Raw genomic sequence first — 27182 nt, 5'->3', positions numbered from 1 at the left:
TGCCCACTGAAAATAAATTAAGGGGGAACAAAGATGATAAGTATAATCTGGAAAATAAAGTCTCTCAGAAATGCTCAATATCCTTAATCAACAATAAAATGGAATAATGGGAGCCAAGATGGCAGAATAAGGAGTGATTCACTGTCACCCTCCCATATTGACCTCTAAAAAGTAACACACCAGGAAAAATCCTGGAACAGTGGAGTCAGCAGAAAGATGGGATGGAGCAGTCTCTTAGCCTGGGAAACTTGGAGGATCATCAAGAAAGGTCCATTTCATTGAAGTTAAAGGGGAGCGCAGGATAGGAAACATTCCAGCAAGCCAGCATCAAGTTCAGCAAACAAGTGGGATATCCTGAGCTCCAGGGTGATGGAGTAGGCAAACACCAATAACAGGACCCCCCATGTGCCTTAGCTAGCCAGGGCTATACCAGTGCAGCCCTGGACAGGCAGGGTTCCTCCAGCTAGTGGACCTATCCATACTTCAGTGTAGCCTTTGGGTGAGTAGGTGTCCTTCAGCCAGAACTCCATATGCTTCAGTCTATTTCTATGGAAATGCAGAAATATCCCACCTGCCCTCAACACACACCAGTCACTACCACTACAATCCCAGTTCAGCACCAGGTAAGCTGATAGACCCCTACAGCCTCCTGCTGTCTGCACCTGAGCCCCAGGTTCACAAATTCACAAAGCCTGTGCCCAGACCTCTGGACTCTAGCACAGAAACCTTAGGACAATGCCTCCTGTACCCAAGAAGCAGGGAACAACGTAAAAAACCAGGAATCAGACAACCATCATAAGAAAAAACAAACACAATAGGCAATTTTTAAAATGACAGGGAAGATGAAAACACAATCTTGGAAGAAGACAACATTATCAAAATACCTACGGGCAAAACCTCAAAGGGGAATATGAATTGGTCTCAAGCCAGACCAAGTCTTCTTGGAAGAACTCAAGAAGAATTTTGAAAGTCATATAAGAGAGATAGAAGAAAAGTTGAGATAAGAAATGAGTTGTTGATAAGTTAAGGTAATGTAAGACCTTCATTGTCCATTTATAGGCCTATGTGATCACATGGGTTCCCTGTTTTTCCCTTGCAATGGAGGAGAGGGCTGAAATACACAAGTATTTTGAACATGAATGTATCACTACTTCAAACTCCAAGCCCATTTCACAGCTGTGATACATTCCATGATGAGTTACACAGGCTTTCACACCTTTTGGCACTGAGCCAAGTAGGCACTGAGTCACATGGTTTGTGATGCCTTGCCTATTAACTGCAAACTACATGTACTAGAAGGTTGGTATTTTACCCAGAGGCTCACTTATGGGAAGAATGTTCACCTGAGGTTTTCATGATTTGGTCAGATGAGAATCTGGATAGCTGTTGTTAAGGGGCTCCCTGGCTTTGTGAACCCAGATATTGGTGCTCCCTGTAGGGCCAATGTGATATTCACAGCACCTACCATGGCCATGAATATCCCAGCAAAATTCTGAATCTCAAAATATCACAGACTCTCCACATGGAATGTAGCACCAAAACATTTATTCAGACATCAGAGAGCCAAATCCATCACAGCAATAAAAATCTACACAATAACAATGCAGAGGACAACACCATCCCTGTGCCTTCCCCCTCCTAGGTTTCCCACAAACCAGCTCTATTAAACAAATCACAAACAGGCTCTCTTAAACAAAATCACAAACAAGTTCTCTCACTCACACTATCCAGCAAACTGTGTCCTTCCTAGCTCTGACTGCTCTCAAGACAAACTTCCTCTCAGTTTTGCTCTAGCTCTGCCTCCTCCTGCACCACTCTTCCTGTTCTATTCATTCAGCAAACTCCTCCCACTGCAATTGTCACATGTGCCTATTAACGAATGAGAAAGATTTCCCCATTTAAAACTACCATTACACTCCCTCATTTGTTGATTAGGTAGCTATTACTTTGTTGATAGTTGGAGTCCTGTCTATCATATTTTTTCTTTGATACTCACTTTTCTCTACTTACATATCTTTCTCATTGCTTAATTAAAGTAAGATTACTAACCCCTTTGTAGCTGTCTTTCCATTAGAGAAGCAGATCATGAACTTATTCTAGCAGCCCTCCTGTGTGCTGGTGTTATTGGTCTTACACCTGCACAGCACCTGCTAGTAGCATTCTTGCTATAGAGGTATGCAAAAGGGAGTCAACAGCTTGGAAAAGGAAGGACAAAAATTGACTGTAGAAAACAATTTCTTTAAAAAAAAGGTAATTAGCCAAATGAGAACAAAATTCACTAAAGAAAACAACTACTTAAAAATGGAATTAGCCAAATGGAAAAGGAAGTACAAATGCTAACTGAAGAAAATAATTTGTTAAAAATTAGAACTGGGCAGCTGGAGGCTTATGACTCTATGAGACACCAAAAATCAGTAAAATAAAATCAAAAGAATGAAAAAAATAAAATATAAAATACCTTTTTGGGAAAACAATTGATGTGGAAAATAGGTCCAGAAGAGAAGATTTAATAATTATTTGTCCTCCTGAAAGCCATGATTAAAAAAGAGCCCAAACAACATTTCCCAAGAAATTATCAAGGAGGAGTGGCAGAACCAAGATGGTGGAGTAGAAGGACAGATATGCTCGAGCTCTGGAGGTCCCCAGAGTATACTCTTCACTTGACAAAGGACTCAAGAGTCAAGTAACTGGCTGAGAAAATGCTGAAAGAAGAGGAAAAATAAGATTATAGAAGGTTATTTTCTTGGTGAGAAGGTATTTTCTCCCATCCTTTCAGATGAGGAATAACAAGGTAGACAATCAGAGGAAGACATAAAAGTCAAGGCTTCTACATCCAAAACCTCCAAAACCTATGCATTTGTTTCAGGCTATGGAAGAGCTCAGAAAAGGATTTTGAAAATCAGTTAAGAGAGGTGGAGGAAAAATCGGAAAGAGAAATGAGAGCCATGCAAGAAAATCATGAAAAGCAAGTCAACAGCTTGCTAAATGAGACCCCAAAAGTGCTAAAGAAAATAACACCTTTCAAAATCGACTAACCCAAATGACAAAAGAAGCCCAAAAAGTCAATGAGGAGAAGAATGCTTTAAAAAGCAGGACTGGTCAAATGCAAAAGAAGGTTCAAAAGCTTACTGAAGAAAATAGTTCTTTAAAATTTAGAATGGAGCAGATGGAAGCTAATGACTTTATGAGAAACCAAGATATTATAAAACATAACCAAAAGAATGAAAAAATAGAAGACAATGTGAAATATTTCATTGGAAAAACAACTGACTTGGAAAATAAAAACAGGAGAGATAATTTAACAATTATTGGTCTACTTGAAAGCCATGGTCGAAAAAAGAGCCTAGACATTATCTTCCAAGAAATTATCAAGGAAAACTGCCTTGATATTCTACACCCAGAGGGTAAAATAGAAATCGAAATAATTCACTGATCAGCTCCTGAAAGGGATCCCAAAAGGAAAACTCCTAAAAATACTGTAGTCAAATTCCAGAGGTCCCAGGTCAAGGTGAAAATATTACAAGCAGTCAGAAAGAAACAATTCAAGTACTGTGGAAATACAATCAGGATAACACAGGATTTAGCAGCTTCTACACTAAAGGACTGAAGGTCTTGGAATATGATATTCCATAGGTCAAACGAGATAGAATTAAAACCAAAAATCACCTACCCAACAAAACTGAGTATAATATTTCAGGGCAAAAAATTCAATGAAAGACAGGACGTTTAAGCATTCCTGTTGAAAAGACCAGAGCTGCATAGAAAATTTGACTTTCAAATACAAGAATGAAGAGAAGCATGAAAAGGTAAACAGGAAAGAGAAACCTTAAGGAACTCATTAAAGTTGAACTGTTTACATTCCTACATGGAAAGGTGATATTTGTAACTCTTGAGACCTTTTTCAATATTAGGGTATTTACAGGGGATATGTGTGTGTGTGTGTGTGTGTGTATGTGTGTGTATGTATAGATGTGTATGAGTATATATATGCGTACATTATATATGTGTAGGCATGCATATGTATATGGGTGTGTGTGTGTGTACATATACACATGTATACACACACACATACATACACCACAGCGTGAGCTGAATATGAAGGGAGAATACCTAGAAAATAGAATTTACTGTTGAATATAATTTACTAGGAGTAAGAGAAAGGGAGAAGTAGAATGTAGAAAGTCATCCCACATAAAAGAGAGAAGAAAGAGCTTTTACAATGGAGGGGGAAAAAGGGGGAGATGAAAGGAAATAACTGAACTGTACTCTCATGGAATTTGGCTTAGGGAGAGAATAGTACTTGCTTCATTGGATATGGAAATCTATTTTATCCTGAAGGAAGGCAAGGAGGAAGGGGATAGAAGAGGGAAAATAATAGAAGGGACAGCAAATTGGGGAAAGAGATAATCAGAAGTAAACACTATTGTGAGAGGACAGGTCAAGGGAAAGGATGGAATAAATGAAGGGCAGGATGGGGCAGAGGGAAATGTGGTTAGTCTTTTACAACATAACTATTACAGAAAGGCTTTGCATTGTTATACACATATAACCTATACTGAACTGCTTATTTTCTCAATGAGGGTGCGTGGCAGGGGGAGGGAGAGAATATGGAACTCAAAGCTTTAGGAATGAATGTTAAAAATTATTTTAGCATGCAGCTGGAAATTAAGATATACAAGCAACAGAGTCTAGAAATCTATTTTGCCCTACAGGAAAATAGAGGGAAAGGGGGATGATGAAAGAACAGTGGGTGATAGAAGGAAGTGCAGACTGGAGTAAGGGGTGGATGGGATGTATCCTGTCCTGGGGTGGGAAGTGAGAAGAGATGGGGAGAAAATTTTGAATTCAAATACTTGTGGAAGTGAATGCTGTTAAAAAAAAAGTAATTATCAAGGAAAATTGCCCTGAGATCCTAAAACCAGAGGGCATACCAGTCATTGAAAAATCCACTGATCATCTGAAACAGATCCTAAAATGAAAAGTCCAAGAATATTATAGACAAATTCCAGAATTATCAGGAAAATATTGCATGCATTCAGAGAGAAATAATTGAAATATTATGGAACTACATTCAGGATTGCATAGATCAAACAGATTCCATATTAAGGGATTGAAGGTTTTGGAACATGATATTCCACAGGGCAAAGGAGCCTGCATTGCAATGAAGAATCAATTGCCCAGACAAACCGAAACTTTCAGGGCAGGAGATGGACATTCCGTGAAATAGGGGATTTCCATATTTTCCTGATGAGCAATCCAGAGCTGAACAGAAAATCTGATCTTCAAGTATGAGACTCAAGAGAAGGACACAAAGGTGAACACAAAAAGAAGAAAAAATCCACCAAACATGTTATTCACTATGGTTAAATTGTTGGCCTCCCAACATGGGAAGATATTTGTAACTCTTGAGAACCCTATCTTTATTATGACATTTAGCAAGGGTATACATGGATAGAAGGTGTGAGTATAAGTTGATTTTGATGTGATAATAAAGTAAATCAATTAATATGTGAATAAAAGATTGTATGGGAGAGGAGGAAAGGAGGAAGTAGAAAAGGGTAAATAATGTTACATGAAATGGTGGAAAAACCTATTACAGGAGAGGGAAAGGGGGAATGAGGTGAGCATTGTTTGAATCTTACTCTCGTTGGATTCAGCTGAAAGAGGGAATAACATACACACTCAATTTGGTATAGAAATCCATCTTACTTTATAGGAAGTAGGAGGGAAAAAGGGAAAGGACAGGGGCGGTGAGTAGAAGGAATGGCAAAAGGGAGGGAAGAAGTAGTAGGGCAAGTGGAAAGAAAAGAAGAAAAGGGAGGAGGACTGATAGAAGGGAAGGCAGATTGAGGGAGGCAGTGGTTGGAAGCAAAACTCTAGTGAGGGGGGAAAGGAAGAAAGGTGAAGGTAAGGTATAAACAGAAGGGACAGAATAGGATGGAGAGAAAGACATAATTAGTAACCATAACTGTGAATGTGAATGGGATGAACTCCCCCATTAAATGGAAGCAGATGGCAGAGTGGATTAAAAACCATACTCCTACAACATGTTCTTCTTTTCTTTTCTTTTACAAGAAAGATATTTGAATCTGAGTAATATATACAGAGTAAAGGTGAAAGGCTGGAACAGGATATATTATGTTTCTGCTGAAATTAAAAAAAAGCAGGGTAGCAATTCTGATCTCAGACAAAGAAAAATCAAAAGTAGATCTGATTAAAATAGCTAAGGAAGGAAACTACATTCTGCTAAAAGAAACCATAGACAATAAAGTGATGTAAATATTAAACATATATGTACCAAATGATATAGAATCCAAATATATAGAGAAATGGGTCAAATTTATAAGAATATAAGTCATTCTCCAATTCACAAATGAATAGGCACTTTTCAGAGGAAGAAATCAAAGGTATCTCTAGTCATATAAAGATGCTCCAAATCACTATTGATTAGAGAAATGCAAATCAAAATAATCCTTACATACCACATTGCACATGTCAGATTGGCTAACATGACAGAAAAACAAAATTATAAATTCTGGAGATGTGGGAAAATTGGAACATTAATGCATTGTTGGTGGATCTGTGAATTGATACACCTACTTTAGACAGTCATTTGGAGAAATAGGCAAAGGGCTATGAAAATGTACATGCCCCTTGACCCTGCAATACCATTTCTAGGGCTGTATCCCAAAGAGATCATAAAATGGGAAAAGAATCCACATGTACAAAAATATGCATAGCAGCTCTTTTTCTTGCGGTCAAGAACTGGAAATTGAGGGTATCCTGGATAAACATGTGGTGGTATATGAATATAATGGAATACTACTGTGCTATAAGAAATTATGAGTAGCTGGACTTCAGAAAAAACCTGTATAGTCCTATCTGAGATGATGTTGAGTGAGGGGAGCAGAACCAATATGACATTGTAGACAGTTACAGTCCTATTGTGCAGTGACTAGCTTTGATAGACTTGGCTCTTCTCAGTAACTCAAGGTTCTAAGACAAGTTCAAAAAGGCTCATGATGGAATATGCTATCCATATCCAGAGAAAGAATATGTTGTCTGAATGTAGACTAAAGCATAATATTTGTTCTGTCTCTTTTCTTTTGTTACTTCTTCCTCATGGTTCATTCCATTTGTTACTATTCTTCTTTGCAACATGACTGACTAATGTGAAAATATGTTTAATGTGAATGTATATGTAGAGCCTGTATCACATTGTATGCTGTCTTGGGGAGGGATAAGGGAGAAATGGGGAAAAATTGGGAGCTCAAAAGCTTATGGAACTAACTGTTGTAAACTAAAAATAAATAAATGAATTTAAAAATCACAAAAAAGACAAAAGAGAAATTGAAGGAATTAGAATAGGCAAAGAAGAAACAAAACTATCACTCTTTGCAGATGATATGATAGTATACTTAGAGAATCAACTCACCTACTTGAAATAATAAACAACTTCAACATAGTTGCAGAATATCAAATAAATCCGCACAAGTCACTGATATTTCTATGTATTACAACAAAGCCCAAAAGCAAGAGATAGAAGAAAAAATTCCATTTAAAGTTACTGTAGACAATATAAAATACAATAAAATAAAAAATAATTAGACAATACAATAAAAATTATTGTAGACAATAAAAAATACCTACCAAAACAAACCCAATAATTATAGGAACACAATTACAAAACACTTTTCACACAAAATCAGATATAAATAACTGGAATAATATCAGTTGTTCATGGGTAGGCTGAGCTAATATAATAAAAATGGTGATTCTACCTTAATTAATTTACTTATTCAGTGCCATGCCAATCAAACCATAAAAAATATTTTATAGAACTGGAAAAAATAGTAACATCATTCATCTTGAAGACCATAAGGTCCAGAATATCAAGGGAATTAATGAAAAGAAATTCAAAGGAAAGTGGCCTAGCTGTATGTATCACCAAGGCAATATTCACAGCACTGATGGTGACTATGAATATGCCAACATAGTTCTCAACTCCAAAATATAAAAGATTCTCCATATAGAATGCAGAAGAAAAACATTTATTTAGACACCAGAAAGCCAAATCCCAGAAACAGAAAGCAAAATCCATCATGGTGACCAAGAAGTTAATAAATATGATCACTGTGGGGGCACAGCTATTCCTAAGCCTCCCTGCCTCAGTCAGGGTCTTCTCACAAGCAAGCACTCATAAGCCTGAGGCTTGTCTTGCAAGCCTGCCTGCCTGCCTCCTCTTCCCTTTGCCTGCATGGTGCTCACTCTTGTCCTCTCAGTTCTGCTTCACCCTTCCTGTTCTGCTTGTTCAGCAAGCTCCTCCTACCACCTGTGCCTTAGGCTCCCATGTGATTTAATGGGCCTGTTAATGAATAGAAAAAATTTTCTAATTCAAATTACCATTATACTGTACCAGATCTAAAACTGTATTATAAATCAGCAAGCATCAAAACTATTTCTTACTGGCTAAGAAATAGAGTGGTGGATCAGTGGAATAGGTCAGGTACACAAGACATAGCAGTCAATGACAATAGTAATCTACTGTTTGATAAAACCAAAGACTCCAGCTTCTGGGATAAGAACTCACTATATAACAAAAATTAGGAGGAAAATTGGAAAATAGTATGCAGTAACTAGGAATAGGCAGTCATATTATATTGTATACCAAGATGAAATCAAAATGAGTACCTAGGTAAGATAAAAAGTGTGATATAAGAAATTAGGAGATCAAAGAATAATTTACATGTCACCTCTATGAAGAATGGAAGAATTTATGACCAAATAAGAGATAGAGAATATTATGAAATGCAAAATGAAAAATATTGATTACATTAAATTAAAAAGGTTTTGAACAAAGCCAATTCACAAAGATTAGAAGGGAAATAGAGAGCTAGGAAACAATTTTTATAGGTAGTGTCTAGAGAACTGAGTCAAATTTATAAGAATACAATTCATTCCTCAACTGATAAATTTTCAAAGGATATAAACAGGTAGTTTCATATGAAGAAATTAAAACTATCTATAGTCATATAAAATGCTCTAATTCACTATTGATTAGAAAACTGCAAATTAAAATATCTATTTCTTTGGAATCATTTGATACATAGGGTCATTTTTATCCATCTTCTAATTTTCGTTTCATATATGTGGCCTTATTTTTTATGTTTCTTGTATACAACAGATTTGGAGGGGGGCATTTTATGATATTTGAGAAAAGCTTGTCATATATTATTTCATGTGAGCCTTGAAACAATCCTTTGAGGTAAATAGAAATATGATGCTAATTTTACAGATGAGGAAACTGGGACATAGTGTTTAAGTGACTTGCCCTAAATCACACAGCTTGTAAGTGTCTGAGCTGGGATTACTGATTACTTGCTCTGTTTCAATATAGGAATTATGGTGGTAATTGAAGATCTATCTTTTCTTCACATGCACAAACTTTGTATTTCATTCAGTGCTTGTCCAACTATGAAAACACCAGTATTCCAGCTTCTGAAAGGTCTCTCTCTATGATTGTCAAGGAGAAAGTATATTGGATTACATTCTGCTGGGCTCTTAGGGGAACACCCAGCTGTGCTGAGACCTTTTAGTGTCCCAGAAGTGCATTTTTTTTTTTCATGGCTGCTGCCAATAGCCCTTAGAGTTAATATCTTTGGGGACCTTTCTCACAAACATCGAGTATCCTAGGAGAGGGAGAAAGAAAGGATCTTTTCAGTATAAAACCCTCTTCAGTGGCAGCCAAGGATGTGGTACAATGGTAAGATGTGCAAAGGTAAGATGTTTATGTATAGGTCTGGAATGATGAGTCTGGCAAGACATTGCTGCATTTGCTGTGAGAACTGATAGATTTTACTGAGGCTGTAAAATTATCTTCATTGAGAGAAATAGCTTTGTTTAATCACCTATGGAACGGTCCAGTAAGAGAGATACTATTTGACAAGGAAAGCTTCTTGATACTAATGATTCTACAACTCTGAGTTGATCTTCTCAGATCATGAGGCAACAATTGGGACTAAGGCAAAGATAAAAACTGGAAGTTGTTCAAGAGAAATAGGTTAAAAAGGCTGGCTCAATAAACTTTCTGGAGAACTTTGGAATTCATTTTGAAGTTGACAATGAGAATGTGAAGGCAGGCAAGGATGAGTTGATCATTAGGGGGTGGTCTTTATAGATCAGGGATTCTTAACTTAGGGTCCATGCATCCCTTAACAAAAAGTGTGAATTTAGATGGGATAATCCTTCTTTATTTTCATTAGCATCAAATTGAAATTTATAGTTTCATTCACTTATTTGAAACCATTATTCTAAGAAAGGGTATATAGGCTTCACTAAATTGCCAGAGGTAGATGACATTGAAAAAAAAAAAACATTAAGACTTTTTGCTCTAGACTATGGAGTCATGATTTCATGTGCTTGTTGCCAAATAGAAAATTCAAATGTATCACCCTCTATAAATCTGAGTTTGAGGCCACAATATGAGGTATCTTCATATACAAAAGGTGGGTCCCTGAAAAATCACATCTCTGAAATTGGCATAAGTGTTTATGGATTTACCTCTGAGAATAGGACTAGATCTCAGATCTCAGGCTGATAGAAGACAAACTGCTCATCAGCTAAAGTAGATTCTCCAGTCAAGGCACAGTCACCTCTCCTCTCATTTTTGATCTTCTAAGTGAACAGTGGGTCATAGTAGTGTCATAAAATAACAACTTTAGAAAAAAAACACAACCTGATAGGTCATCTAGTCTAGTATCCTCATTTTATACATGAGGAAATGGAGATCCTAGGGAGTGTCTGAGGAAGGTGTTTGAATCACGTCTTGAAGAAAGTAAAGAAATCTAAGTAACAGAGAGAAAGAGGAAGACATTCTAGGCATGAATGGGAGATAGATGGGAGATTATATTTTTCCCTGGAGGTAATAGGAATCCACTAGAAGTAATAAATATGATAGGGACATGGTCAGATCCAAACTTTAGAAATGTTTTGACAGATGTATGAGAGATGGATTGAAGTGGAGAGATATTTGAGGCAGATAAATCAAGCAGGAGACCATTAAAATAGCCCAGAAGTACAGGTGATGGTGGCTCTGCTTTAGGGTAGGATGGTCAAGAGAGTGTGTTCCCTGTGGTGGAATGGTTAGGACAGGGATGATATTCCAGTTGAAGATGAAGTGGTTATGACATGAAAGAGGCTCTGAAGTTCATGCATGTATGTGTGTGAGTGGAGATTGAATAGGAAAAGCAGGAATACCAATGTGGAACAACTTAAGATCAAAGTAGGCAACTGGGGTATAGGCTTCTTCCTGAAAGTGGAGTGCTATGAGCAGGGCAGGGCACCCTTCTGGGTGGATAGATATTTTCAAGAATGTGTTCATCAATTCTCCTTCATGGCAGGGCAGTAAAATACACTAGATAGAATCAGCAATACATTTTGAATCCTGAACTAGATGACTGAAAATTCCTTCCAGGGCATAATTTCAGTTGTATATCATTACTCTCCAAGTATTCTTTTTGATTATGCACTCAAATAGCAAAAATTTCAAGCACACACATATACACTAATTAAAAATTATGTGCATATATTACTGAATCATTATATTATATAATATATGCCCACTCTACAATATATGCAAACATTTTAAAAATAATGGAATAAAATAATGTTTTAAAATAATTTTAAATCTTTTTTAACATTTCAAAAAGCTTTTCTGAATGTGATTGAATACCCTTCATTACTTTCGGAAATCATAGTTTTAGCATTTTATGATGAAGTGTTTTAATAGTCAGATTCTGTGCTCAGTTTATTTAAATACTTGATTTTAATGGCTATCAGAGCAGGGAAAGATACAACACATAATATGAAAATTAAAATGTAAGAAGGACAAAGTTAGCTGAATTTAACAAATCAGGGTAATAATTTTCCGGTCCCACTCATGAAACAGGTAAAATTTTGTAGTTATTTTTTCTTTAAAAAATTCCACAAATCTGAAATTTGGTAAAATTTCTACCTCATTGATAAGAGGAAGATGCCGATCCTTGGAGTTCAGGTACCAAGTCAAAAGTATGGCTATTTAAGGTGGGGAAGAAGAGGCACTGACAAGACAGATGGCAAGATGTCAAAATAATCATTCAATCACTAAATATTTATCAATTTACATGCAAAGACCTATGCTGGAAATTTGAGGTACAAAGACGAAGGAAAAGCATTATTTATTGAAAAGCAGCTTACATTATAGCAGGCAAGAACAGTTGGGCATATACAACACACACATATATGTGTATGTATATGTACGTATATACATATACTCATACATGTATATGCATGTATGCATACATACATGTGTGTATATAGATGTATATGTATACATACACACACACACATAAACAAAATCTACCAAATGGAAGAGGAAGACACTAGCTGCTGGGTTAGTGGTAAAACTTTCATGAAACGATTCTTTATTATTACTGTTATTATCATTATTAACTTATTTGGCATGGAGTTTTTTGGCAGAATGGTGAAACCTATTGACCCCTTCTAAGAACAATGTTTTAAAATGTACAAAATAAAGTGCATAACATTACAAAGGAAATTAATTATACTAAAGTATGGTTACCAATTTTTTAAATTAATTTTGAAATTTAAATACAAAAAGACAAAAATAAACCATCCCCCTGCACGCAGTATAACATAGAGAGAGGATTCAATATATAACCATGAATTTCCATTTCAAACTATTCACTTTTTAAAATCTATATAAGTATTATACATTGTATACTAAGCTACTCAGTTTTTCTGTGCTTCCTTTTGCTTTCTTTTGTTCTCTGTTGTGCACTTTCTGCTTTTTTTCCTCCTTCCCTCCTCACCCCACCTTAGAGAAGGCTACAATTAAACACATACATATATATGTAAAACCATAGTATACATACATACATACATACATACATACATATATATATATATATATATATATATATATATATATATATATATATATATATATATTTCTAGTTATTCCTCTGGGAGTGGTTAGCATCTTCTTTCATAGGTCCTTTACAGTTTGTTTGAGTATTTATGATACTCAAACTGAATTAGTCATTCAAAGTTAGTCTTAGGACAAAATTTCTATTATTATGTATAACATTCATCTGTACTGCTCATTTTACTTTTTGTTATTTAATTTGTTATTTAATGGAAGTCTTTCCATTTTCCTCCTGAACTCAATCACCTCATTATTTCTTATAGCACAGTAGTATTCCATCATAACCATATACCAGAACTACTTTAGCCATTCTCCCAAGTGAAAGGCATCTATCATTTTAACCATTCTGGCAGATGTAGATAATACCTCAAAGTTGTTTTAAATTCCATTTCTCTAATGAATAATAATTTAGGGTATTTTCTCATATAACTAGTTTTGACTTCTTTTTTTGAAAGAGTCCTTGTTCATATCATTTGACCATTTTACAATTGGGGAATGACTTGTATTCTTATATGTTATACAAAATTCTTTATATATTTGGGAAATGAGACTTTTATCTGATACATTGTCTGTATTTTTTTCTAAATATTCTACTTTTCTTTTCAATTTTGGCTATATTGGTTTCACTTATACATTTTAAAAATTTAACACAGTCAAAATCAGTTTGCATTTCCCAGTGATCCCTATCTCTTATTTATACCTAAATTGTTCTCCTCTCAGTAACTCTTACAAGTAATATGTTATATGTTCTAATTTTCTTGTGATATTTCCCTTTATATCTAGGTCATATATTCATATATTCATTTTGGCCGTATCTTGGTAAATGATTTAAAACACTAAACTATGCACAATTTCTTCCAGACTACTTTCCCCAACACTGTTTACCAAATAATGAATTCTTATTCCCCAAATTTAAGTGTTTACCCTTGTCAAACACAAGATTACTATAATAATTTACTACTGTATATTGTATATCCACTCTGTTCCACTGATCAATTTTTTAGCCAGTACCAGATAGTTTATAATAATTATTGCCTTATAATTAACTTTAAGATCTGATATTGCTAAACCTCCTTCCTTTATATTTTTCAATTAGTTTCTTTCAAGTTCTTGACCTTTTATTCTTTCAAATGAATTGTATTATTTTTCTAACTCAATAAAATATTTTTTTTTGGTAATTAAGTTGGAATGGCATTAGATAAATAGTTAATGTAAAATTGTCATTTAAAATTACACTGGCTTTGCTTACCCACGAACAATTAATATTTCTCCAATTATTTGCATCTGACTTTATTTGTATAAAGATTATTTTATAATTATGTTCATGTAGTCTCTGGATTTGTTTTAGCAGTTATACTCTCAAATACTTTACACTATGTACATGTTTTTTAATGTGGCATCTCTCATCACTACTGGCAGGATTTGGTTGGTAATATATAGAAATGCTGCTGATTTATGTAGTTTTATTTTATATTCTACTCCTTTTTTAAAATTATTAATTATTTAAACTAATTTTTAAGTGAGTCTTTAGAATTTTCCAAATATGTAATCATATCACCAGCAGAAAGAAATAACTTATTACCTCATTTTCCATTCTTATTCATTCATGTTTCTTTTCATCCCTTATCACTATTGCTATAATTTCCAAATCAGTATTGAATAACATTGGTTACATATAGTATAGTCTCCCTGTTCATCCTTTTTAATTCAATCTGTTATAGCTTTAACTGCATCTGAGCTCATATGTTGTCCCTGTTTTTTTTAATATCAGTTTTTTTAAATAAGCATAATAAGTTCTACTGTACCCCTTTACTCTAACTCTTTATATATCTTTAATTTTTAATTGTGCTTCTTTCAAACAACATATTGTTGTATTCTGATTTTCAATTCATTCTGTTATCCATTTCCATTTTATGAATGAGTTCATCTCACTCACACTTAAAGTTATAATTCTTAGTTCATTTCTCTCTATCCTATTTTTCCTATTTATCCTCAGTATATTTACCCTGTTTCTCCTCACCTGTTTAATTCTAACTACTACCTTGCATCCTATTCCTTAATATACCCACCCCTCTAAGAGTCCATCATTTACCTTCTCCCCTCACTCTTCATAAATCCTTGTTTCCTCTTCCCTTAATCTCTAATTTCTTTACAAATTTGGAAGTGTTATTCTCTCTTTAACCTAGTTTCCATGTAAGGTTCTAGTACTACCAGTCCTCCACCCCAACTTGCTTCCTCTACATCCATTTTTTTCATACCTCATTTGTATGAGATAATTGCTCCTTTTTAAACCTATCCCTACTTAGTTTTATTTTTTAGAATCCACCCATCATACTCAGCTCAGCCCAAGTCTTTCTTTCGAATTATCCATGTAATGATGACTGATAACATTTTCACCTATAACAGGTAAATAGCTTGACCTTATTGATTCCTTTCTAATTGGTCTTTTATATATACCTTATGTCTCTCCTGGATCTTATACATTGAATTATTTTCTTTTTGTCACAAATACTTGAAATTCTTTCAGGTCATTAAATGTCCATTTGTTTTTCAGGATTATACTCAGCTTGCTGTTTAAGTTATTTTGGGTTGCAATTTCAGCTTTTTTGCTTTTCAAAACTTTACCCTCTCATTTTAGAATTTCAGGGTTGTTTTCCTTAATCATTTCTTGTCATTTTTGATCATACTTTCAGGTAATCCAACAATTCTTACATTGTTTCTCCTTGATATGTTCTCCAGATTAGTTGTTTTTCTAATGAGATGTTTTACTTTCTCTTATATTTTTCATCCTTTTGATTTTGTTTATTATTTGTTGGTGTCATAACTTCATTATCTTCCACTTGCTCAATTCTAGCTTTGAAAGAATTATATGTGTTTCTGAAGTTTTTGGATTTCTTTTTCCAATTAGATATCTTTCTTTTCATAATTTTCTTTATTTTCTTGGCTTGGTCTTATTTTTTTCTCCGTCTCTTTTATTTGATTTTTGAAGTCCTTTTTTAAGTTCTTCCAAGAACTCTTTTTGCTTTTGTGACCATTTGTCATTTCTCTTTAGAGTAGGAGTGGTTATTTTGGCTTCACTTTCTTCCTTAGAATATGAACCCGGATCTTCTCTATCCTCCTACTAGCTTTCTGTGGTCAGGTTGTTTTCTGTTTAATTTTTTTCTAGCAGCTGATTATAGTCAGGTTTGAGTTTTGAGGTGTGGGGTGTGGTGCCTTATGCCTCAGGTCTTTCTTACTATTATTTTTTCTCTGCCAGGGTCAAGCTTGGACACTTCTCTCCAACCCTAAGCCATGGTTAGAGCCCCCCAGTCACATTGTGCTGGAAATGCTCTTGTTCTCCATAGTCTTCCCTGTGTCTACAAATTTCCACTTCCTTTTCTGTTCTGGAACTAAAGCCAAGGACTCTGCTCTCCTGCAAGTGATCACAGCTAACAGGATCCCTACTCCTCTGCTACCACACTTGTCAGGCTTGTGCTCATTCCTTTTCACTTGCAATTGCAGCCTGGGAAATGTCTGGTTAGCATAGCTTGGTCAGGTATCATGAGATAGAAAAGAGCCCTTCAGTTTTACTCTGTTCAGCTGTCTGACCCCCAACACTGTCCATACAGTGAAATTTTTTTCTGCTGAGGCTGAATCTCTAATCCAGATAACTCCAGGACTTATTTATTGACTCAGTGGAGTCTACCAGCAGGTATTTGCTCTTCAGTTGGGCAGGACTCTGCCCTTTAGGGCTGAGTCTTTTCTGAAGTCCTCTCAAACTGTCTTAGGACTACTGCTTTACTGCACTTTTATTTATTTCTGCTACTCTGCTTTCACTTTGAGGCAATGTTCTGTTTGCTGTTGTTGTTGGGGGTAATGGATGGAATTTGTTGAGCCCAGTATTTTCTGACCTACTCTGCCATCTTCTCAGAATCCACTTCATCAAAATAAATTGATTTTGTAAATCTTAGTAAGGAGAACAGCATAAGAGCCTCTGCATCAGTAGAGCAGTTTTGAAGGCAACAAGAGCTTCTGAATTGGAGGTGAAGCAGAACCAAATTCCAGGTGTAGAAGACAGCTAATGCAAAGGTGCAGTGATAGGAGATGCACGGTCACTCACAAGGATCTTAATTTTTTCTCTTGACATAATGATAGTTTTCTACTATGTGTTTCATTCCAATCTGAGGCAGTGAATTCAGGACATTAGTATAAATGTTGGCAGAAGGAGCCCAGTCATTTTCACCAGCCAGCTTTTTTCCCCCCAGACTGGTACACACAATAAAAAGTCACCTTAGGAGCCAGGTTTGAATACCTGTGGTGGGGGAAGGAGAAAGGGGAGAGCTCCACTCTACCAGCCAAAACGCCAGGAGACTAAGGTTTCATAGGGTGGAGGTAGAAACATGTTTGGTGGAACACAGTAAGAAGAGCAAACTAGTAGAAAATGAATGGAGAAATACAGAGAGAGACCAAATTTATGCAGGCCAACAAATACCAGACAGAAGTGTACCATTTATTATGGAGCTATAACCTCTGTTATTCAAATCCATTCTTTCAGAGTCAAGGATTCCATACGTGCCTCCAACTTCTCACCCATGTTCTAATCCGGTTTCATAAGAAGAATTGCATTTTCTTAGTTTTTGGGGGTTTTTTGAAGTGGGAGCTCCAGGAATACATAAATTTGCTTACCTTCCAGAAAAATTGGGAGGAAATATTTAATGGGACTCGCTAGAGTTAGAAACTGAGACAGTGGAGAAAATATTAAAGCTAGATAGCTTACTAAGCTTGGTAATGGTATGTGATCACCATAGTAAATATAGTATCCAAGTAATCTATCCATCCCTGGAGTCTTAAAGCGCAAAAGTCCTTCCCTAATTAAGTTACCTTCACTTCAATTCATGGAATGAGTAAAGGATTTTCTAACATGTTTGCTTGAGAAATTGACATGGAATGGGGTATAGAGAGAGGTTATGACATCTTTAAATAAAGAGTCATGACCAGTAGCTTTTCCCTCTATCTACTAAATATGCAAAATGAGCCCTTGGACTTAGTATACTTTAGAAAATAATAAAAGATGTGTGAAGTTCCTCACCACAACCCAGATCTAACTGTAATGCAAATTAGCTAAAGTTTTCCTTTATAAAACAAACAAAAATCTACTCTAAAGTATAAACTATATTCCTTACTAGGAGAAGATCCTTATCTTTACAAATCTTTAGGATATACATCCAAATTAAGTAACACTGATTACCTTTTATTTTTTTTTTACATCTGTTAGAGTTTACATATGTTAGAGCATCATTGAGCCTTGAAGAGTTGGATCATTGAATTAGTACATCATTTCTATCCAATACAAATTAAAACTGATTAATTTTCAATTTATTTAGAGAAATGATAACCTTTGATCACAAATAGATGATGAAGACAAAAGATCCATGAGATGTCAGCACTCAACTTTACCAATTTGCATCCCCAAACCTTTCTGCTCCTTGGAATTCCAGGACTGGAAAATATTCAGATCTGGATATCCATCCCTTTCTGTCTCGTGTATATGTTGGCCATCCTGGGGAACTGCATCCTTCTGGTCATCATCAAGAATGACCCTAGCCTGCATGAGCCCATGTACCTGTTCCTCTCCATGCTTTCAGTGGCAGACTTGATGATCACCACCACCACACTGCCGAAAATCCTCAGTCTTTTCTGGTTTAATGATAGAGAGATATATCTTGAAGCTTGTCTCACTCAGATATTTCTTATACACTCCCTGACCACCATGGAGTCTGGCTTCTGTTTAGCTATGGCATTTGACCGGTATGTGGCCATCTGTAATCCTCTTAGACATTCAGCTGTTTTGACCAACGCAGTTATCAGGAACTTAGGTTTGACCATTGTCATTCGGGGAGCAATTTTACTGAGTCCCCATCCCTTTATGCTTCGATGGCTTCCCTACTGTAAGACCAACATCATCCCCCACACTTACTGTGAATTCATGGCACTGATTAAACTTTCCTGTGCCCAGACAAAGATTCACAGAGCCTACAGCCTCTCTGTTGCTTTCCTTACTGCAGGACTCGACTTCATCCCGATTATCTGTTCCTACATCCTTATTCTCCGTACTGTATTTAGCCTACCCTCCAAGGAAGCTAGACTGAAGACCCTGGGCACCTGTGGCTCCCATGTGTGGGTCATTTTGACTTTTTACACTCCTGCCTTCTTCTCCTTCCTCACACATAGGTTTGGTCATCATATTGCTCCCCATATCCATATTTTTGTGGCCAACATCTACCTTCTTATCCCACCCATGGTGAATCCTATCATTTATGGTGTCAAAACCAAACGGATCCGAGAGAGGTTCCTCAAAATCTTTATGGACTAAATACCTTGAACTTTAAAGAGAAGCAATTTTATCAAATAGATAATCTGCTTAAAACATAAAGCAGCACATTCACTGGGAATTCAGTAGAATCCTTTGCAGAATTGAAGAGTACAGAATTTGTGGGTTAAATCTAATCCCAAACTTATGGGATCCAAATGTTCTCAGACACAGATCATGGTTAGTAATAGCTCTGAAACACTGATTATTTATTATAGTAACTGGTGGAATACTAGGTGAATTGGGTATGTGAGAAAGACATCAAATATCCTGATACCTTTTTTCTGAGTTGTGCTCATAGACTAGAAACCCCTTGAGTTCCATATGCTGAGCTTTGTAATATGATGAAAGAAAAGACACAATTGTAAGGCAAGGATCTGATAAGCCTATACATCTTGTGAGTACTTAAATGACAAAGGATAGTCCTTGCCTGGTAGCCATTGATTTCTGTCCATTCACAGCTCTCTTCCAGTGTCACTACTCTTCTCTTTTCCTCAGTGGGAAAGACTAATGATTCATGGGTCAGAATATGAACCACTCCTTGCCCTTAAGAAGCTTAGATTCTAAGCTGTTGCAGAAATGTCATACACATACATGTCTATGGGGAGATCACCTTGTGCAGTGGAAAGAATGGTTCAAACTCCTAGATTTGAATATAGGCTCCACTAGTTACTATGTGTTACTTAATTTCTCTGATCCCCAGTTTCCCCATCTGTAAAGTGAGAGTAATAATATGAATTTTTCCTACTTCACAGTTATTGTAAAGAAAGTAATTATGTTATTTTAACTATAATTGTGGAAATATCTGTAACCATAAAGATGAGCTTCATCATATGATAATGAGTTATTAGAGCTAGGCAATGAATCATTCTATTCCAGGGGAACTCAGGCTTTTCTTTACCATGTCCCCTGGTCAAGTACTTCTCTCTTCCCCTCCAACTACCCTTTTCCAACTTCCTTTAATGTGTTGTTTTTCTTCACTAGAATGTAAGCTCCTTGATTTCAGGGACATTTTTTCTTTCTGCTTATATTTCTATGTCCAGTATTTCACAAAATGACTAGTGCATGGTAAGCACTAAATAAATGTTTTCTGATTAACTTACTTGCAAATGGTGGATACAGATGGTGTTTTGATGGGGATGTCACAATATGTATAGATATATGTCCAGGAATTTAGCAGACCTTTGGTTCAAAGAGGGGTAGGGACAACCCCAGAGAGAGTTTCTTTCTTGTTGAATAGTCTAGTTGGGATAGCATCTGGACTTAATGTTCAATAGCTTGAGTTATCCTTCTAAGACTCTAGAGCAAAAGTAGAAAGAATGAGAATTAACCTGGGCCGTGAGTAAGCTCAGTATTAGGGGGTGAAGAGAAAAGGAACAAGCATTTATTGCAGTTTTTCTTTTAAATGGTCTTTGTTCTCACATATGTATACACATATATGTATATGCACATATGTGTATAAATATATATTTTTATAAGCAGGGAAGCTAATTTTAGGCCTAGAGAGGTTTAGTCATTTGTTGAAGGTCACACAGCACGGATGTAGTCATAACATGAACCCAATGCTTCTGATTACAAATCCTGCACTCTTTCTTTTATCACTCTTTATTGTCCTGTTCTGACCAGTTTCCCCCATCTTTTTGTTCTAGTCTGTAAGATTGTCAGTTATCATTTTGATAGTTCTTCACAATTTACAAGGTCTTTCTTCACAACAACCTTTTTAAAAGAAATAGTTAATTTGGACATATTATTTCTATTTTTCAGGTTAAAAAACTGAAACTCAAAATAGTCATTAATCTCTGACTAGTCTTCCAAATGCAAGTTCTCACCTCGACTAATGCTGACTCTAGAAATGACCTTATTTATCCTCTATTGTAATATATCACTTTTTATGAATTAATAAAAAAAGATAATATAGAGAAATTGATTTATTTATATATTTATATCTCCAGTGACCAGAATGGTATGTGGTACATAGCAGGTATTCAACAACTGCTTGTTTGCATTTGTTACCCATATACTGAACAGCAACAAAAACAAATCTTAAGTAAAGCAAATAGATAGCTAAGTCATCCAAGCAGAAGTCTACCTTTGGGATCACTAGGATATTAGAAAACATGCTTCCTAGTTCCCTGATTTTTCCCAAGGGATCAATTCAGATATTATAATCCTTCTCCTCATCTCAGGTTAGCTGAGTCACATTTCCTGTGCTTACCCTCTCCCCTTTCCCCTACTTCTGGCTCAGCATTCTCTATCTCTTCTCTGCAGTTCAGGTTTAGGTGAGTGGATCACCGAGGGGCATGAAATTCATTTTAGACATATATAAAGAATAGGTAATTAATTCTAAAAACTAGACTATGGGGCAGACTTGTCTCTATTTCCTTGTTGCTCTATCTGAGGCAAGATTCAAACCCAGGTCTTCCCAAGAGCATTCCTCTAACAATTACATTTGGGTACTTTTAATGTTAAGCATTTTTTGTGAGGAAAATGTAGAGAGATAACAGTAGATTGTTGTTTAGGAGTTGCTCCATAATTCTGAGGTACTAAGATTAGAAGACTGAAGTACATTATTTAAGTGTTTCTGGCCAATTCTCTCCCTTCCTCCGTTTTTTTCTCACATTGAGATTCCAGCACCTCTACTCACAACATATATACTTTCGCTGAGAGTGGTATAGACAAAGTGATAACCTAAAAAGGAATTTTCCCTGAGAAGAATGGAGAAATTGAAACTCCCAGTAAAAATTACAGCAAAGAGGGATATTAAAGGAGATTCTGTTACTGGAATGAAAAACAAACCAACCGAGAAAAGTAAATAAAAAGGAGAATCTTTAGATTGAATGCACCCCTCATTACCCAAAAATGTTTATGTTGGTTGTATATGATAAGTGAACTCCAATAGAAAGACTTTGAAAAGGGTTGATTAAAGCAAGTGGATGAGTGATTGCTCCCTACCTAGGGTAGAGAATGAAGCAACAAAGAATATATAACTATCCTGTTCATGCTGAGATAACTCATTTTTTACCCTACATAGAATTTTTAAATGGTCTGATAGATATTTCAATTATTTTTGAAGGAAGATATGCTACATAAAAGAGATTAGATACATTCTACATTCTATCAGATACATTCTTGTTCACAGAAGACAGTATAATAAGTACACATTTAAGAGAGTTAGATTTAAGTTGGATATAAAAAAAATCCTATTATTAGAGGTATCTAAAAGTGAAATGGGCACCTTCAAGAAGATAGTTCCTTTGTGATATGCTGAAGTATGGGTTGAAATAGATGATCTTTACTGTCTCTTCCAGCTCTTGTTGGATTGTGATTTTCCTTAGTGCCTGTGGAAATCTGAGTGTGATCTTGCAGAAAGGAAAATTCTTTGTTGGAGTTTTCACTCTGATTAAGGAGGCAAAACTCAGGACAAAGAGAATTTAAAGGATTTTATTATAAGTATATCAATGTAGCAACACATTAAAAGACTAATTGCTGAAGATCAGCAATGTTCAAGGTAGGGACAGCTTTTATAAAATTGTTTTGTAATTGCATTCATATAGCTACTGAGTTTGTTTTAGCAAGTAGACTCCCAAGTATGTTATATTGCCCGCAATTATTTTAAATGAAATTTCTCTTTCTATTTCCTTTTTATGGAATTTGTTGGTAATATATAGAAATATTGATGATTTATGTGAGTGTATTTCATATTCTGCAACTTTGTTGAGGTTGTTATTTATTTCACTTAGCTTTCCAAGTGATTCTCTAGGATTCTCTAAGGATATCATCATATTGTCTTCAAAAAGAAAAAGTTTGCTTTTCTAATTGCCTATTATAATTCCTTCAAGTTCTTTTTCATCTCTCATTGACACAGCTAGTTTTTCTAGTACAATACAGAGCAATAGTGGTGATAATGGACATCATTGCTTCATCTGCGATCTTATTGCTATGGCAGGTGCCAGATGAAATATCTGAGGAAAACAAAGTTTCAGTCTTCTGAGCATTTTGATTTATTAAGTAATATATTCCAATTGCTCAATAAAACAGGACCAAGGCTCCTCTGCTTAGGCCTGGATTTTGAATGCAGGAAGAAAGACACTTATACATTAAAAACAGTTAATTAATTAATTAATTAAGAGGGAACAATATAATATTAGGTAATATAACTTTAATTAGAAAAAGAAAGTTAAGGACTTTCCAAGTTGGGAGGAGAAAAGCAAACAGATGTAATTCTCTGAATTCAGAAAAAAATGTATCCCACTCCCCCTGGTGTCTACAAACAATCAAAAGAACATGGAGACTATTTTTACCTGATTGATCAATATGTTGTCAGTATTCAGATAAGACATATAAAGTGCTTGAGATGTACAATTGTGAGAAACTCCTTGCATCAACCTTTGAATCTGTTTCTGGTCAGCATAAAGTAGGTCCTTAATTAAGGGTCTCCAGGCAGTAGGTAGAGGTGGTCCACCTTCCCAGCCACATAGAACTAGGTTCAAGCAATGCAAGGAAACATTTTCTCTATTCCCACAATTGAGCAGGAAACATGTGGGATTAAATCCATAATTGAATAGAAGGAAATTGAGCTAACTCTAGGATTGAGTTAGTGTGGTTCACTCAATTCCCACAATTAACCACTTGCTGCCTTATCTCTCCATTCCATCAATTTCCTCATTCAGAAAGTTTTTATCTTATCCCCATTACAGATCATGCTCACTGTTGGTTTTAGATAGATGCTACTTATCATTTGAAGGAAAGCTCCATGTGTTCTTCTACTTTCTTGTGAATGAGTCAGCAAGCATTCGTTAAATGCCTGTTATATATGAGGAAGTATGCTAACTGCTAGGGAAGACAAAGATAAAAGATAAAAGGGACACAGTTTCTATTTTCAAGGTGCTTTAATTACAGTGGGGGAGACAACATACACATAAAAAAGTATATACAAAATACACACAAGTTAACCTTAAAGGAGGAAAGTGTTGAGTAGGGAGATGAATGCACTAAATACCTCCTCTGCCTAATGTGGTGCTTGATCTGAGTTTTAAAGGAAACCAAGAATTTCAAAAGGCAGGTGTGAGGAGGAATAGCATCCCGGACATGAAAGATAAACAAATGTAAAGACTCACAGAGAAAAAAAATCAGAATCATTATTATCTCCCCAAATTTATGATGAATTTGAAGATGGAGAATGGGCCTTCTGTGTACTCAGTTTTGAAATATTAAAATAACTAGAATGGTGCTTTTATTTTCAAATGCTTATGTTTATTTAAGCAATAATACACTATTAAAGCAACTACATCATGGAAGGAAGGCATTCACGGCTTCTCGAGAGTCTGCCTTAAATGCAACTTTCTTAGTCTTTATCAATCCTAGCTGAGAGATTGATAAAAAAAAGCTTTCACAAAACTGGCTCTCTACATATCATAAGAATATCTCATAGGTTTACCTAACTTGTCATCAAGCCAAACCTGAACAACTGTGTCACAGTGGATAAAGTGATGCAAGAAGCCCTGAATTCGTTTGAAGCCTCCAGCTCTTACCAATTGTGTGACACTAGGAAAGTAACTTCACCTTAGTTTGCCTCACCTTCCTCATCTATAAAATGAGGATCATAACAGCACTCACCTCCCAGGATTGCTGTGGGAATATGATAATATCTGTAAAATGTTTTGCAAACTCTAAGTCACTATATACACGTTGTTGTTATTTTCAAAGTGAACTACATTACTTTGGGATATGGGCCATCTCAGAGTATTTTAACAGAACAAATTACATATTACCAAATGGACAGAAATATATAATAAGTTCAACTACTGAATAACTCCCAGAGAAATAACAAATTACTAGAGAAAGTGAAAAGCATAAGAAGTTGTGAGTATCAAAGCAACAATGTTTTAGAGGAAAGACAGATGCTTATGGAAATAGCCATTTCGAAAAGAACAAATGCCTTTGAGATTAAATTTCCATTAAAAAATACAAACACAAAGATGAAAAGGTATACAGTAATGATTACAAATTACAAAAGAAAATTAATTTGTGAATATTTCTTGATTTCAATTTTATATTTATGTCCTGTGCTTAGTATATATAGTTCTAAAAAATGATGAATGGATGGATGGATAGATAGATACTTTGATTTTAGGATTAAAAATAATCCTCCACAGTCACAAACTCCCAGAGATCTTTAGAGACAACCCTGTTTAAAAGCAGTTGGTTGGACCAAACACCCTACAGTAATTTCTATCAATTGCCAAGCTAGTAAGGTATCTATTGCTCTATAGGTAATTCTTGATATCTTTTCCCTCTCTAGGATAGTGAGGTAGCTTTGAGAAGGTGGCCAGTCCTGACTCATCATGCAGTCTCTTAATAGGACCTTCTTCAACCCTTCCATCTTCACCCTAATTGGAGTCCCAGGCCTGGAGTCAGTACAACACTGGATTGGGATCCCATTCTTCATTTCCTTTATCCTAGCAATGATTGGCAATAGCCTCCTTATCATCATTATCCGTTCTGAGCGCAGCCTCCATGAGCCTATGTATATTTTCTTGGCTGTACTAGCAGCTACTGACTTGGGGCTTACCTTATGTATCACACCTAAAATGTTAGCTATTTTCTGGCTGCAAGTGCGAGAGATTCACTTTAACTCCTGCTTGGTCCAGATGTACTTTACCCACACTTTCCAGTGCATGGAATCAGGCATCCTCTTGGCTATGGCATTTGACCGTTATGTAGCCATCTGCAACCCTCTGAGGCACTCAGCTATCCTCACCAAGAAAGTGCTCATTAACATCATCATGGCTGTTACCATCAGAGCTGCCATTATCATCATCATGTGCCCAGTTCTCATCAAGTTGAGGCTGAAGATATTCAAGACCACATTTATCTCCCACTCCTACTGTGAGCACATGGCTGTGGTCAGGCTGGCAGCTGTAGATACAAAAGCAAATAAAGTGAATGGCCTTTTTGTGGCTTTCTCAGTACTGGGCTTTGATGTAATTTTCATCTTTATATCCTACAGCCTGATCGTCCGGGCTGTCTTTAAGTTGTCCCAAAAGGAAGCCCGGCTCAAGGCATTCAATACCTGCACAGCCCATATCTTTGTTTTTCTTCAGTTCTATATCCTGACTTTTTTCACATCATTTATACATAGATTTGGATTTAATGTTGCCCCCTATGTCCACATTCTCCTTTCCAACCTATACTTGCTTGTTCCACCTTTGCTTAACCCCATTGTCTATGGAGTGAAAACCAAACAAATCCGTGAAGGAATGATGAAAATATTCCATTCCAAGGGTCCAGTATAATAAGCCCCTCATTCCCTGCTGAGAAACTTGTTTGCTTCTAGTTCCATAGTCAGATCTTCTTGGTTTCTTTCTTCATGAAGAAACTATTACATTTAACTCTTGCTTCTCCAGGTTTGTAGGGATATTGACTGTTTAACTAAAATTCCTAAATATGTATTGATCTCATTTTATTTTTGGACCCAAAGGTTTTAATTACAATGGGGGAGAGGTGGAATGGAAATAAGCAGGCCCCTGGAGGAAAACAACATTCCTTCATTGAGGGAGGGATCAAGAGAAGGAGGAGACGTTTGCCAGCACTGTCTCCTCAGACCAGCAATACTAATGTGTTGAGCTAATTTTATCATTCGGTTCAGGCTACCAGGCTTGAACTAGAGATGCTCATCTCCTCTAACAATTTCCTAACTACTGTTGCACACATTATTCTTTTTATTTCTTGGTTCTTGAATTGTTTACTAGTCTTTCTCACAAAGTTGAACAGCTAATGGTCTTACCTTTGTTATGATATTATGAAAGTTATTCTCATCTCTTCAACTTGTTTATGAGCTCCTTGAGG

General features: G+C 35.9%; 2 protein-coding genes across 2 annotated transcripts; both read left to right on the top strand.

Moving 5' to 3' along the window:
- The first annotated feature begins 18392 nt into the window (after nucleotides 1-18392).
- Nucleotides 18393-19337, top strand: LOC140508767 (olfactory receptor 52K2-like). Its single transcript, XM_072616641.1, has one exon. The coding sequence runs from the start codon at nucleotides 18402-18404 to the stop codon at nucleotides 19335-19337; it is 936 nt and encodes a 311-aa protein (XP_072472742.1). The 5' UTR covers nucleotides 18393-18401.
- A 6341-nt stretch (nucleotides 19338-25678) lies between these two features.
- Nucleotides 25679-26629, top strand: LOC140508766 (olfactory receptor 52A5-like). Its single transcript, XM_072616640.1, has one exon. It carries the CDS (start codon nucleotides 25679-25681, stop codon nucleotides 26627-26629), a length of 951 nt encoding a protein of 316 aa, XP_072472741.1.
- Nucleotides 26630-27182: the final 553 nt, after the last annotated feature.

The sequence above is a fragment of the Notamacropus eugenii genome, chromosome 5 (genome assembly GCF_028372415.1).
Source record: "Notamacropus eugenii isolate mMacEug1 chromosome 5, mMacEug1.pri_v2, whole genome shotgun sequence".
Classification (NCBI taxonomy): domain Eukaryota; kingdom Metazoa; phylum Chordata; class Mammalia; order Diprotodontia; family Macropodidae; genus Notamacropus; species Notamacropus eugenii.
The sequence above is the reverse complement of the archived record's forward strand: the minus strand, read 5'-3'. Positions and strand labels throughout refer to the sequence as shown.